Source organism: Heterocephalus glaber, unplaced genomic scaffold (genome assembly GCF_053883595.1).
Source record: "Heterocephalus glaber isolate CG9 unplaced genomic scaffold, H.glaber_assembly_v1.0 deba00001689, whole genome shotgun sequence".
NCBI classification, from domain to species: domain Eukaryota; kingdom Metazoa; phylum Chordata; class Mammalia; order Rodentia; family Bathyergidae; genus Heterocephalus; species Heterocephalus glaber.
The window spans coordinates 7814119-7828037 of NW_028258414.1; the positions used below are offsets into that span (position 1 = coordinate 7814119).

A 13919-nucleotide genomic window follows, 5' to 3' on the forward strand; every position below is an offset into this window, starting at 1 on the left:
GGGCATTTGCAGAGTCAGAGTCAGTCTCTGTGGCGCTGGCTCAGGACTAGCTGGATCAGCAGGGCAGGGGAGGCCCAGAAAGAAGCTGGGTAGAGACAGCCCTGGCCCAGGAGATGTCTCAGGACCCTGATCAGAACCAAGCTTCGGGGTAGGAGGAGGGAGATGCATGTCTCACTGCCCCAGGGGAACGCTTCAACCATTCCACGTGGGTTGGGGAGTGGACACAAGGAAAAGCTAGTTTGGGGGGCAGAGGAGGGAGACAAAAGGCTTAGAAATCTTCCTGATCTTGCGGTTCTGAACCCTCGAGGGAAAAAGGTGAGCAGGACACGCACGGACGAGTCAGGTGCTCAGCAGGTGTTCAGTGGCCAGCATGGGTCAGCTATGATGACCATGCACCACATGAACATCTGCCAATTCAAACCAATACTTATCCACTTTTATACTGAAAATAACCAAGGCCTCTGGGTGCTCTGCTATGAGAGCTGCGAGCTAGCAGTGCCGGGGACTCCATGGGGCCACTCGGTGGGGAGCAGCACACCAACCAGGGCCGCTTCTGTCACCGGGAGCAGACAAATGGGGCAAGGCAAAGTCCAGAGAGGCCAAACGATTTCCCTTTGGACTTCCTCGGGTTACAGATGGTGACGATATATCTCATGCTCAAGTTTTTGACCTTTGCATTCTGCCCTTTACAGTTTTGCTTTTCATCTTTTATTTTGTTATAACTGTAATTTAAAACAACAAAACCCAAAAAGCTCTTATATGACCTTTGACAGTGCAAAAAACAACAAACCCCAATCCTGTAGTAGTAAAATAAGACCATCACATCTCTAAAATAGTTTAGGGAATTATTTCAACAGTCCAGGCTGGAAGAAAACCACAAATAGAATGTTCTGAAATAATATGTTCTGAAAAACGACACAGAAGATGGTTCTAAACAGAAGTCATAAATACTTAAATGTGTTTATCTCTACAACTTTCTCAGAGTTCCTCTAGAAAACACAGTACAGTATCTGTTTGATAATTTAAAACTGAGCACCACAAAATTATGAGCCTGACTTGTGGACCAAACTGACTGACAGCTGGAAAAAATTACATAAGCGAAACTACTTCCTACAACTACTCGTAAGAATATTTAGGTAAGTTTGGGTATTTGGGGTCTGGTGATTACACTGCTGACAGAGGCCATCAAGAGGAACTTATCTACCAGGCTTAGTGGTGCACGCCTCTAATCCTGGCTACTCAGGAGGCTGAGGCAGGGGGATCGGAAGGCCTGGACAATTTAGTGAGACCCTGTCTGGATAGATAGGATGGATGGATGGATGGATGGATGGATGGATAGACGGATAGACAGACAGAAAGATAGATATATAGGCTGGGGATGTAGCTCAGCAGTATCTGGGTTCAATCCCCAGCACAGCCACATACACAAACACAAAAAGTTGATTATATGTGACAACAGGAAAGGGGTGAACTTTATGTTCTGTAACCTGAAGTCAGAATATTGGTAAAAATCTTTATTTTCATATTCTTGGTACAGTAACTTTGAGTGCTGGGATGGAATGCAGGGCTTCATGAAGGTTAGGCAAGTGCTCTACCACTAAACCACATTCCCAAACATTACTAAGGCACAGCTCTAAGTCATGCACAGAAACAACACAAGATTTTACAAATAAGAAGTATAGCAAAACTATACATACCTTTTTAAGGGGAACTGTACTTCTAAACCAGTTATAATCAGGAGAGACTTTAATCTCTCCCATGATTAGCTGAAATGGAGGTTAACCCTGAAATAAAAGCAAGTCATGAATTCGTTTACATCAGAACTAAACATAGAGGGTGGTCTAGCTTTACCAACAATACTTTAAAACCAAAGAAATGGGCCATTTTACCTTGTCAGTATACACTTAAACTACAGAAAACAATCTGATGAAATACTATAATCACAGAGCCAAGAGAAATAATTACTACAACCCCTTTAGTTCCTTCAGAAGAGGAATCTAATCTAGAAAATTTAAACGACTTACTACCCTGGATCACATGGCTAATACGAACTAGGACCAGACACAGGAATCCTTCCTGACACTATACTGCCTATCCCCGTTACACGACTGGCAAGTGCAGTACCGTCACCTTTTGACATGATCTTAAGAACAGATTTTAATAAAGATATTCCTGTCTCATTATAGGCAACAGTCCATGCTAAAGAAAGGAGTTAAAATAAGCCTGTTTCCTAATAAATTCACAATATGCCATAAATCTAACTCATGGAACATAACTTCAGACTCTCACATGTAGTTCTTAATATAATACACTAGCAAATTTGGCATTTTTGGTGATATGATTAAACATTACCTAAAAGCCACTCTGGAAGATCAATGATATAAACTGGAAGTCACTAAAACTAGCAATAAAATATTTGTCTTTAGGGGGAAAAATAGTGGACTTTTGTGAGTTTAGTGATTTCTAGTTTGTTTTGTTTGTGGGTTTTTTTAAGGGGGGAGGTATTTTATTTTAGGGTTTGGGGATTGAACCCAGAGCCCCTCATATGCTAGGCAAGCACTCTACCACTGAGCTGTACCCTCAAGCTGATTTCTAGCTTTCATAGCTCTGTGATCTTGGACAAGCCGAGATTCCCTTTGGGTTGGTTTCGTCATCTTCCCCAAAGCTCTATCCCCAAACCCTAGAATAGTGGCTGGCACTGAGCAGACATTATCTGCTGACAAAGTGAGCGCCTATGTCCTGAGGGGACTCAACCAGGCCCTCCTAGAGTCCCTCCTAATCCTGGCATCTGGGAACTCTGCACTGGATGAGCATCTGCAATTTAAAGGGTGCCCCTCTTTTTGCTCAGGTATCTATCTGTGTTATAACAGGAACCGGAAATTATAGTTCCTTATTTCAGATTCTTACTGTCAGCTGAGGAACTTCCATCCATCCACTTGGAAGGATACAAATACTTGTCTTGCACCGTGTCCTTCTACTGCATGGGCAAGCCTCAATTTCCTAGTGGAGGTGAGATAGTGAGACTCCAGGACTTCACTCCTGGGCTGACTCTGAACTGTCATCTTGGAAAAGGTTCTCTGGACTGGCAGGGAGCAGAGGACACGAAACTTGACGGAACTCTTCCTCTTCTTGGGGCCCTCCAGATCAGCCCCGACCGGGATGTAGGCCCTCAGCAATCTCAACTGCTACCTTGAGGGGTGACTAAACTAAACCCCCAGGAGACAATAAAGGCAGACATCCCAATATTTTATTTAATACTCTGACATCATAATGGTTCTTCTCTCCAAACTAAAACAGTTCCTTTGTTAAAATCTCAAGTTAAAGTACTAAGAAATTCATCAGCAATCTTATGCTGAAAACCAGTGTGCATAGATGTGGTTATCAGTCAAACTAAAAAGGAAATAGATCGTTGCATCATCCATTTTATCTTAAATATTAACGTTAAAAAATCTAAGCCATTTTAATCATGGTCTTTCTCTAAATTGATTGTTACTTTTAGATGAAAACAATTAACACACTGAGTTAATTCTAGAATATTTTCTATCTGGACAGACTTGAAATATTTCCATATCATCTAAACATTTCCTACTGGAGACCTTACTATTACTGTATTTTTAGAAACAATTACTACACGGAAAGGAATATAAAAAACATGTTAAGCAAATAAAATCTCAATTGATTTCTATAATGTCTTTCTAATCAAAGCTAGAAAGTTTGCTTTGAGAGTCAACAAACTTGGGATAAGAAATTATTCATAATTTTGGAATCTGTGGCAATGCACAAACCAAATCACACAGGCACATAGATTCACTTATTCATCCACTTCTCTCCCACAACAAGAAAAAGATGTTCCTCACCAAGTCTTCGGTACAATTCAACCGCCTCAGTAAAACAACACGTTACAGCTAATCTTGCTGGATAGAGCAATTCCACCCAGCTGTGACTAATTTTTTGCAGGGCCAAGTGATTGTTAACACTTGTGCTAGTTGGGCAGCAATGAAAGGTGAGACACACACCAAATGTTGCATCTGACCAGCTGACATTGAGGAGAAAAAAGGCTCAGTGCTGTGAAGGGAAAGCAGCTGTGAGTGGCATGAAAAGCAAAGTTTGTTCTCTCTTTCATCCGATAAAGGGCATACTTTTCCAAGTCACAAGAGTAACATTCTGTCTATGGCACAGAAGGTGAACTGAGATTGTGGCAAAACCGGCCAGGATGAAATATGCAGACGACAGATTAAGCACTGATGTGATCTCTTGTGATTCGGTTCTTCACAAAAACACCTGTTTGTGCTGGTGGGCAAAGGCCCAGAGAGATTAACCTTAATCTTAAGGAAACCCCTCCTCTGAGGGTGCTGCTGACTCCCTTCTACTGCTCGACAAGTGCCAGTTGTTAAGTCATGTCCTTCGGGGTTTCCAACAGATTCTGCTAGTTCACATTCATAGAAATCACCTTTACAAACATTTCAACCATATAACCAGCTTAAAGAGTCACGAGTTTCTGATCCTTTATCCCAAGCTACAGTTGATTTACATATGGGTAATCTGTCCTTATTAATAATACCTGCAAAAACAAAGTATCAGACCCCAAGAATCTCCAGGTAATACAGTATAACTGGGGGACTGGGGGGTTGTTTTTGGTGCCAGGGATTGAACCCAGAGCCTGAGGAAACTGCTAAGTGCACTTTTACCACTACACTACACCCCCAGCTCCATAACTGCCTTTTTAATCCAAGCTCCAGCCCTCCCACACCAACGTATAGCTATCCTTTTCTCAGTTCCCTTCAAGAAGATTTACCCCTTTTTTCCTTCATCATCTCTAAACTTCATGGGAAAAAAAACTGCCTATGTGACATCTCTCCTGTAACAGTTTTTCTTGAGCTCTTGGCATAAACACTTTCGGAAATCTGGACGCCGCTATTATGTTACTCCTCACTCTGCTGACTCTTTGTTCCAAGAGGAGCTGGACCATTGTAGGTGAGACAAAGAAGCTCCAAAAACCACTGACTTATAACTCCCCAGGAAAAGCGAGACATTCTGGCCCTGCTGCTTTTCTGAAGCCTCACACCTGGCCTGTACTCAGCAATGACAAAGACATTTGTTACTTTCGGGCTGACGTCCAATTTCCAAAACAACTGAGCTCTCCACACAGTTCTTAAAGTTTACTGAAATAAAACGTCCCCGGGCTACGGGCCAGAGGAGCCCCAGGATGCACGTACAGGGTGATGCCCTGATTAACCCTCCCGCACCCCTCCCTGCGCCAGCCAAGTCCCGTACTCGTCCCATCAGTGACAGCCACACAAAGGTAGGATCACAGGCACCCCGACTACCCCCACTAACCCAGACGTGCACACACACACACACACACACACACACACACGGGTGAGCGATCACGTGCATGATCACAGGACCAGCCCATTTGTAGGCTATAGTCACAAAGTCACACCCGGCCGAGGCAGCCCCGCATGCTCCATACACACCCCCTACAACCCCGCACACCCACGCACTGGGTTCCTCGGGCCTCACCCACCCCTCACCTGCCGTAGCCACCCCCACGTCCCCTTCCCTCCTGCCGCGGGCAGCTCCGGGGTGCAGCTCCAGCGCGGGTGGCACCGGCGGCCGGAGCGGAACGCCGAAGACCCGTAGGCGGTGGTGGGGACGCGTAGCAGGCCGGCCTCCGGGGGCGGGGCGCGCGGCCGAGCTGCCCAGACCGCCGCGCTCCCTCCTCCCAGCCGTCCGATCCCGCTTCCGGGTTCGGAAGGGGCGGGACCGCGTCGCGAGGAAGGGGCGGGACTGCGTCTGGGCAGTCACTATGGCGATCGCGAGGGGCGGGGCCTAGGATGGGAGACTTCTGGCGCCCAGAGGGCTACGGTGAGTGACCGGGCAGCGCTGGAAGAGGTTCGAGTCACACGTGTGTCAGCTCCAGCTCACCTGTCTGATCTGGGCACCCAGGAGGAAGTTACGGCTGTGAAAGAACGAGGCGCTTTCCCGGGCATGGTGGTGCACACCAGAAATCCCAGCACTAGGGAAACTGTGGCTAGAGGATCGCTGCGATTTCGAGGCCAGCCTGGACTACATAGTTGAGACCCTGTCTCAAAAAAACAAAAAATAACTAAATAAGTAAAAATGGGGGCTTGGCCCCTGTGGACCTTCTGCCTTCAGCTTCTCATAGAAAGCTTTAGGGGAACCTTTAGGTTCCGAGCTTTGATAAATCGGGCTATTTTCTTGGCACGATCCACCCCCCCCCCCGCCCCGCCTTGGTACAACCAGGAATGCCAGCCACAGTTCTCCACCCGGAGCCCCCACCTTCCTTTCCAGGCAGATGCTGACTTCTGCGGGCGGGGGGGGGGGCCGGTCCTGAGAACAAACTCACGTGTCTCCTTCCTTAGCACTAGGCTTGACCTCAGACATACATCCTTTTCCTGTGGCGCAGAGAAATTAATACGTTTATAATCATTGTTCTTAAGCATGACGTTGCAGGCGTCAGTTCTCCTTTTTTCAGTAAAACATTTGCACGTATAAGTTTGAATAACATATAAATCTTGTTTGAAGTTTTTTAAGACTCCTGCAACAAGGTCCTGTTGGAAGTGCCTCTCCCTAATGTTTTAGGGAAAGCTTATACCTCGTTAAAAGGCCTGTAGACTTTGCCTGTACCCAGGCAACTGTTTATGAGATTGAGGTTAGAGGAGATGCCAGTTAAACTTTGTCCTTAGTCATGACCCCTACCCTGTGGTTCAGGAGTCTTTAATTCTAGTCTAGAACTTGGACAACTCTAAAATGCTTTCCCAGCAGCATGGGTGAGATATGCACCTATTTTTTTTTTCCATGTCACCTCTTTAGGAGCTGTGAGTCAGTCATTGGAAGTGATCTTGGTAGTGGGGGCTGAACCCACAGTCTTCACATTGAGCTGCAATCTCTAGCCCTTTTAAAATTTTTTCATTGTAATACAGGGTCTCACTAAATCACAAAGTTGTCCAGCTAGACTTGAATTTACAATCCTCCTGCCTCAGCCTCCCAGAATGTTGGAATTATAGGCTTGTGCCACTGCATTCAGCCAGGAAGTGATACTGTATTTTAGCACAGCATACTAGACATGACTGAAAAATATGGTGAATGTCTAAAATTTTTTTAAAGTATTACAGTAAAAGACATAGTGCCATCAATTTTCCTTAAAATACTCCTCCTACCTTTGAACACACTTATCCCATCATTCTTGACACTTTCTGAAGCAGTTTGTAGAAGTCTTTTGTTGTGCTGTCTTGGCTGGCTCTATGTCCTAAATCAATTCAAAACATTTACCTTTCCTGGTCATTGTGACTTTGGGAAAGAGCCAGAAGTCACAGTGCTAGATCTGGTGAATAAGGTGGACGAGGTCACACTATAATATTTTTACAAGCCTGCCTTTCCATTGGATGGCACTTGGCAGCAGCATTCTCTGTATTTTTGGTCATACCTCATAAAGACCCTCACAAAAGAGGATTTCCAGAGCTGCTTCAGAAAGGGGCAAGAATGATGGGATAAGTGTGTTTGAAGCAAGGAGATATTTTCTTTTTTTTTTTTTTTTTTTTTGGTTCGGAGATCAAACTTGGGTCCTTGTGCTTGCAGGACAGGCGACAGAACCACTGAGCTAAATCCCCGGCCCCCGGAGATATTTTCAATGAGTCTTTTACTGTAATAACTTTTTATAATTTAAACATTTATTTTGTATTTTGATCACCCCTCACAGGTGCATGAGGCATGTTAAAGATATTAATGTTGGGAAACTTTTCTCAAAAACCTGGAATAGTTTAACAAGTGGAATAACTGCAAATCGTTTAGTGGGTGGAATAACTGTCAAGCCACTGGGTGGTTGTAACCCATTATGTAGGGCTGAGGATGTGGCTCTGTGGTAGAGGACTTGCTTAGCCAGTGTGAGGCCCTGGATTCCATCCCCGCAGAAAGAAAGAACCATTGTGGACACTCTTGACACTGGTTATCTATCTCCCTAGGTGGACTGGGAGCTTCAATATAGAGCAAAGAGAACAGAGTGACCAATCCATGTCTTAGCACATCATCTGGCCCATAAATGTGTGCTGAGTTAATAAGTGAATAAATAAATCTATCCACATCTATTCCTAAAACTCTATTTCTTAGACCCCACACCCCTAACCCTCATTTTCATAGCACCCTGGTAAGAAGACCAAAACCATGGACATACCCCCACCCCATACAGATAAGAAGTCTTAGTGTGATAATAATTTTTTTGCTTAACTGTTAATAAAGTCACAATGTAGACATGTTTTGTTATATATTTTACCACAATGTAAAAGGCCAAAACAAAAATGACTATTTTGTTTCCCTTTTAAAAAGGCCCGCATGGTCATGTCTGTGCCCTCAGTTGTTCGATAACACGTGGGAAGCACATTGACCACTCCCCAGCCCCAACAAGGAACCTTTCATAGCTGCGATTCCAGCTGTCTTGAAATGCACAAGTGCAGGCAGCAAGCTGCTGCCCCGGACAGGCAGACCTGGTGGGCAGAGTACTAGGAATCTGCAGCTGTCCCGACTGGAGTATGCCAGCTGGCTCCCACAGCACCTCATCCCGTGTGAAAACCTCCCTAAAAACCTGGAATGTTCACAGATAATGCCGTGAGCACCAAGAAAGCAGGGGGCCAACTGGCCCCACTGCCTAAACCCAAGTTCTGTCCCTCTTGAGTTTTTGGCGATAATTATTTTAAAACACTCTAGCAAAATAATCCTAGACAGATCTCTCTGCATGTATTTACATACATGAATGTACTACTTTCTATGTTGAGAAAGATAAATACAGACCTGAGCACACCTCAAGGTCTCTACACGGCTATCCATGGGCCCAGTGGGCTGTGGCCATGCTAACTGCTCGTGAAGCCCCCAGCAGCCCACGGTGTCTCAGGCTCCGAGACTTTTGGACAAGCCCTTCCCTCCACCTAGACTGCCTCCCTGCCTTGGAGTCAAAGGAGTGAATTCCCCTCTCTCACTCCCAGGAACCATGCATGTGTGAAAAAGTGACAGAGAAACACTAGGTTTTTCAGACTAATGCCAATTCAATTCTTATAATATCCTCTTAAAAGCTTCCCACAATACAACTGACTGCAGTGTGAACCAAATCATGCAGAGCCTCAGGGTTTAAAAAAAAAAAAAGAACACTGCTTCCTCCTCACCAGACCAAGTCCACGTCACACTGCATGGATTACAGGGCTTGGGCACAGAGGGGCATCCTGAGCTGCCTGGGAAGGATGCTCCCAAGGCAGTGCTATAGCTTGCAATGTAAAGGCCTTATCAAAGAAGATACATGTGATTATTTGTAATTAAGAATTTATTAGTTATCACCTGGGAGTTAAGAAAAGTGCCTTCTATCCTTGGGCGAAGGATTCTCTCTCTCTCTCTGCCCCTGATTTCTTCCCTTGTAAAATGAGCTCAAGGCTGGACTAAATATCTAACTTTTTCCAATTCTGAGATTTTAGGTTCTATAAATTTTGAGAGATATTAAAGCATCTTTACAACAGCCTTTCCTCATAGCTGCTCTTCTGTAATGATCCTCCTTTTCTAACTCCCAAACTTAAAAAAAAAAGGGGGGCCTGCGTACAAAATGCCTATTCATCGGAAATAGGTTTTTTTCCTTTTCTAGTGCTGAGGATTGGACCCACAGCCTCACACATGCTGAGAAAGTGCTCTGCCAGGGAGCTACACTCCCAGCCTTGGAAACAGTATTTTTGCTTCTTGGAAAAGAACGTTTGTCCATTATTGACGTTTGGGGGCCAGTGGTGAGGACTAAACTTCACACATACTAAGCATGTTCTCTATCTCTGATCTATAAACCCCAGGTCTTTTAACTTTTTTAAAATAAAAATTTCTAAGCAAAAGAACCACATCTTGAGCCAGGGATTTAGCTCAGGGGTTCCACAGCCTGCCTCACAAGCACAAGGTCCTGAGTTCGATCCCAGGTACCAAAAAAAAGAACCACATCTTTTTCATCACCTGCCAATCTAGCATCCCACTGATGTTTCAACAAGGTGAACAATGGTGTAAATAATGAATAAACAAGAACAGAGAATCTACCTTGGGAGGAAGAGCTCTAATGAAAAATCTTGGAGAAGAGGTCCCATAATGTTTTACCTCAAAAGACAGCAGCTTCTACACCTGTAAAGTTCTAGAAAACTTGGTGAATGTTTGAGGTAAAAAAGACAGTGATTAACTAAAATAAGCTTTTTGAAATTGTGTGGCATAGTGCTTGTGTATAATGAGAGCTTAATTAATGTGCTCCCATTTCTTCATTCCTGAGCACCAAAGCCTAGCACGTTAAATTCATTAAAGATAGAAACATTTGCAGGCAGAGGCATGGTAGTAGAGTGATTGGACCCACAAACTTGAGTCAGATTATCAGAGTGTAAATCCCAGCTCCACCATTTACTAGCCATTTAAAATTCTGAAAAACTGAAGGCCAATTCTGCTTTCACAGGGACATTGTAGATAAAATGAGATAGTTCAGGCCAAGTCCTAAGAAACATGGCAAGGACTCAATTAATAGCTAATTATAATAATGGTAATAAGCTAATAATAATGGTATTAAGGACCTAGTCTGAGCCTGGTGTGGTGCTACACACCTGTAATGCCAGCTACTCAGGAGGCTGAGGCAAGAGGATCATGAGGTCTCATTTCATCATCTCTACACAAAAACAAGCATTTCCTCCTGTCCAAAGCATCCCCATGAGCTGATACTACTCCCACTCAGAGAAAATACTGTTGGAGGCCTAAAGAAGGAATGACAGCTGGACTAGACTGTAGTAATGCATTTAGCAGGGCTCTCCAAAAAAACGGGATAGTAAGGAAGAGGCTCATATGATTGTGGAGTCTAAACCTCAAACCTGCAGTCAGCACACTGGAAATCCAGGAGAGCTGACAGAATAGTTCCAGTCTGAAGGCTGGCAGACTCCAATCCCAGGGACAGGCTATGATGTTAGCTCAAGTCTGAAAGCAAGGAAGTAACTGATGTCCCAGTTCAAAGGACATCAAGCAAGGGGATTCCCACTTAATCACCCTATCTCCAGCTGATTAGACAAGGCTGACCCACATCAGGAGGTCATTCTGTGACTCTTGGTTCACCCATTCAAATATTAATCTCACCCAGAAACATCCTCAGACACACCCAGCGTGTTGGACCAAACAAATGGGCACTCTGTGGCCAAGTCACATAATATTAACCATCATAGGTGACAATGACAACTACCACTTACTGATCATCTCCTAGGTGCCAGCCACTTCCCCGAGCATTTTCTACACACATTACTGTTCTGCAAGGCAGGTATTACCCATGTTATTAACTGATAAATCAGAGTTTTACACATTTAAGAAACATATCCTCAGTCACTCAACTAGCAATTAGCAACAGAACTCAGTTCTGAGTCTGATGCAAAGCATCAGCATCTTGTTACAGGACAAGAACCTAAAGAAGAGACATTGTGTTTGCAAATCTGTGCTTCACTGGAGCACAGTAGGCTTTCTCCTATCTTCTTGGGAGGAGTCTGGACCCAGGGGCCAATGTGTGGCTCAGATTCACACAAACCTCTCCATCTGGTTAACACCATAACTGCTCTAGAGCCAAGTATGGTGGTGCATGCCCATAATTCAGGAAGCTGAGGCAGGAAGATCTGAGGCCAGACTATGCAACTTCATGAGACCCTGTCTCAAAATAAAAGGCCTGGGGGTGTAGTGCAGTGGTAAAGTGCCTGCCTACCATGGGTGAGGGTCTGAGTTCAATCCCCAGTACTGAAAAAACAAAACAAACAAACAAACAAAAATCCACTCTTACTGCTGTAGTACCAAAGTTATTTGATGAGTATAGTAATACATGGAGTGCTGCATCCAGACATTCTGATTTGAGATCTGCAGTCGAGCCCAGGAGTCCACTCCAGGTGCCTCTGGCTGACAGCAGCCCTACTCAGTCACTCTGGGTTATGTTTTCCACAGGGGCCTGAATTCACTATGTAGCTTGGGCTGATCTCGACCTCACAGCAAACCTCTTGCCTCAGCCTGCCAAGTGCTGGGATTACAGGTGTGTACCTTCACATCTAGCTTTTTCATGGTCTTTTTGACTTCGGGGAAGATACACAAGTCACAGGGTGCAAGACCTGGTGAATAAGGTGGATGAGGACACACCGTCATGCTTTTATAAGTCTGCCTTTCTGTTGGATGGCATTCAGCAGCAGCATTTGCTGTACTATTTATCACACCTCAAAAAGACACTCAGGAAAGAGGACTTCCAGAACTGCTTCAGAAAGTGGCAAGAATGATGGGATAAGTGTGTGTTGTTTTGTTTTGCTTTGGGATAAGTGTGTTTGAAGCAAGGAGGAGGATTTTGAGGGGGATTAATGGCAACATGTATTTTACTGTAATAACTAGTCACACTTATCAATCATATTTTATACTTTCTCAGAGAATGGGCTGCCAACTTGAGGATGACATTTCTATACCTGGTGTTTATTCTGCTGTCCTAGGATGGGCTTGAATGTCCCTGGAGGGGAAACTGCATCCTACATGATGGGTCTCACTTCCAGATTTCCAGTGTCTGAACAGTATTCCATTTAGTCCTAGATATACCAACCATGCCAATCAGCCTCTCACTTAGAGGGGTTTCAAGCCACATTCTTTGTAACCAAGAGCCAACTTTACACTTCAAGATTCCTGGTTTCACTAAATCCTTTGGGATTCCAGCTAGCATTCCAAAGATGCTATCCTTGCTGAGGCTGTCACCCTAACTGGGGAACAGGAAGGCAGAAATTTCCTCAGGCACTGCAAATGGGGCCTAGCCTTTCCTGGGTCACAGCTCTGGCAGTGAGGGTGTCACCTAAGGGCTGGTGTGTTAAAGGCTTGGTCCCCAGCACTACTAGGAAGTGGCAGAACTTCTGGGAGGTAGGACCTCGTTGGAGAAAGGTCATTGGTGGGTGGTACACTCTTCCTTTCCTTTTTCTCTTTGCTTCCTGGCCACTATGAGGTGAAGAATTTTCCTCCACCGTGTACTCCCACTATGATGAACTGTGCTGCCACAGGCCCAAAGCAACAGAGCCAACTGCCGGAGATTTAGCTCAGTGGTTCCGGCATCTCCTTTGCAAGCGCAAGGTCCCGAGTTCAATCCCCGGTACCAAAAAAAAAAAATAGCAACAGAGCCAACTGACCATGGATGGCACCCCCAGGAATCATGAGCTAAATGCAGCCTTTCCTCCTTGTAGCTTGTTTATCCCAAGTATTTTGCCATAGACATGGAAAGCTAACAACACATGCTCCTTAGACTCCTGCAGCAATCACTCCCAGAGGCCAAAGAGTCCATTGATTTCTCCAGCAGGAATATAAGCCTGAAGGGGACTAAGTGCTCGATATAAATCAAGTATGAAACAGGAACGCACTTTCACGTGGTCTCTGATTCTTTTTTTTTTTTTTTTTTTTTGGTACTGGGGATCAAACTTGGGACCTTGTGCTTGCGAGGCAGGCAGCGGAACAACTGAGCTAAATCCCCAGCCCAGTCTCTCACTCACTGATTCATTTTGGCTTTAAAAAAAAAAATCACCAACCCCATTTCACATTTGGGGAAATAAAAGTTCAGGGAAGTTCAGGGATTTGTCCAGAGATCAAAGGGCTAATAAATGGTGCTGCTGAAAGTCTCCATAAGAACTTTATATCCAATGCCTCTCACCCCATGGCAAAAATCTTCTAAATTGTTTTTCCCTACCCTCACACCTGCTGTTGTAGTCCAGATCTTCACTTTTCTAATCTCCCAACACAGCTTCCAGCCCAGGTCTTAACCTCGATCTCTCTTCCACACCACTCTGAAAGTTAACTTTCCAAAATGCAAATCTGGTCATCTCCCTCTTCAGTTAAGTCAATCACATGAACAACGAAGGCACATGCTC

General features: G+C 44.6%; 1 protein-coding gene across 3 annotated transcripts in view; it reads right to left on the minus strand.

Annotated features, from left to right (window-relative positions):
• Spg21 (SPG21 abhydrolase domain containing, maspardin) overlaps window positions 1-6937 on the minus strand; it is a 29298-nt gene extending 22361 nt beyond the window's left edge. Inside the window, exons 1-3 of one of the 3 annotated variants that reach the window (XM_021237071.2) lie at window positions 6371-6937; window positions 5929-6085; window positions 1698-1784 (exon numbers count right to left, since the gene is read on the minus strand). In XM_021237071.2, the coding sequence (XP_021092730.1) occupies window positions 1698-1760 (63 nt within the window). In that variant the 5' untranslated portion in view covers window positions 1761-1784; window positions 5929-6085; window positions 6371-6937. Of the gene's footprint in view, window positions 1-1697; window positions 1785-5534; window positions 5748-5928; window positions 6102-6370 lie in introns of those variants that run through there. The other 2 variants (XM_021237072.2, XM_004855638.4) reach the window with 2 other exon arrangements.
• Window positions 6938-13919: the final 6982 nt, after the last annotated feature.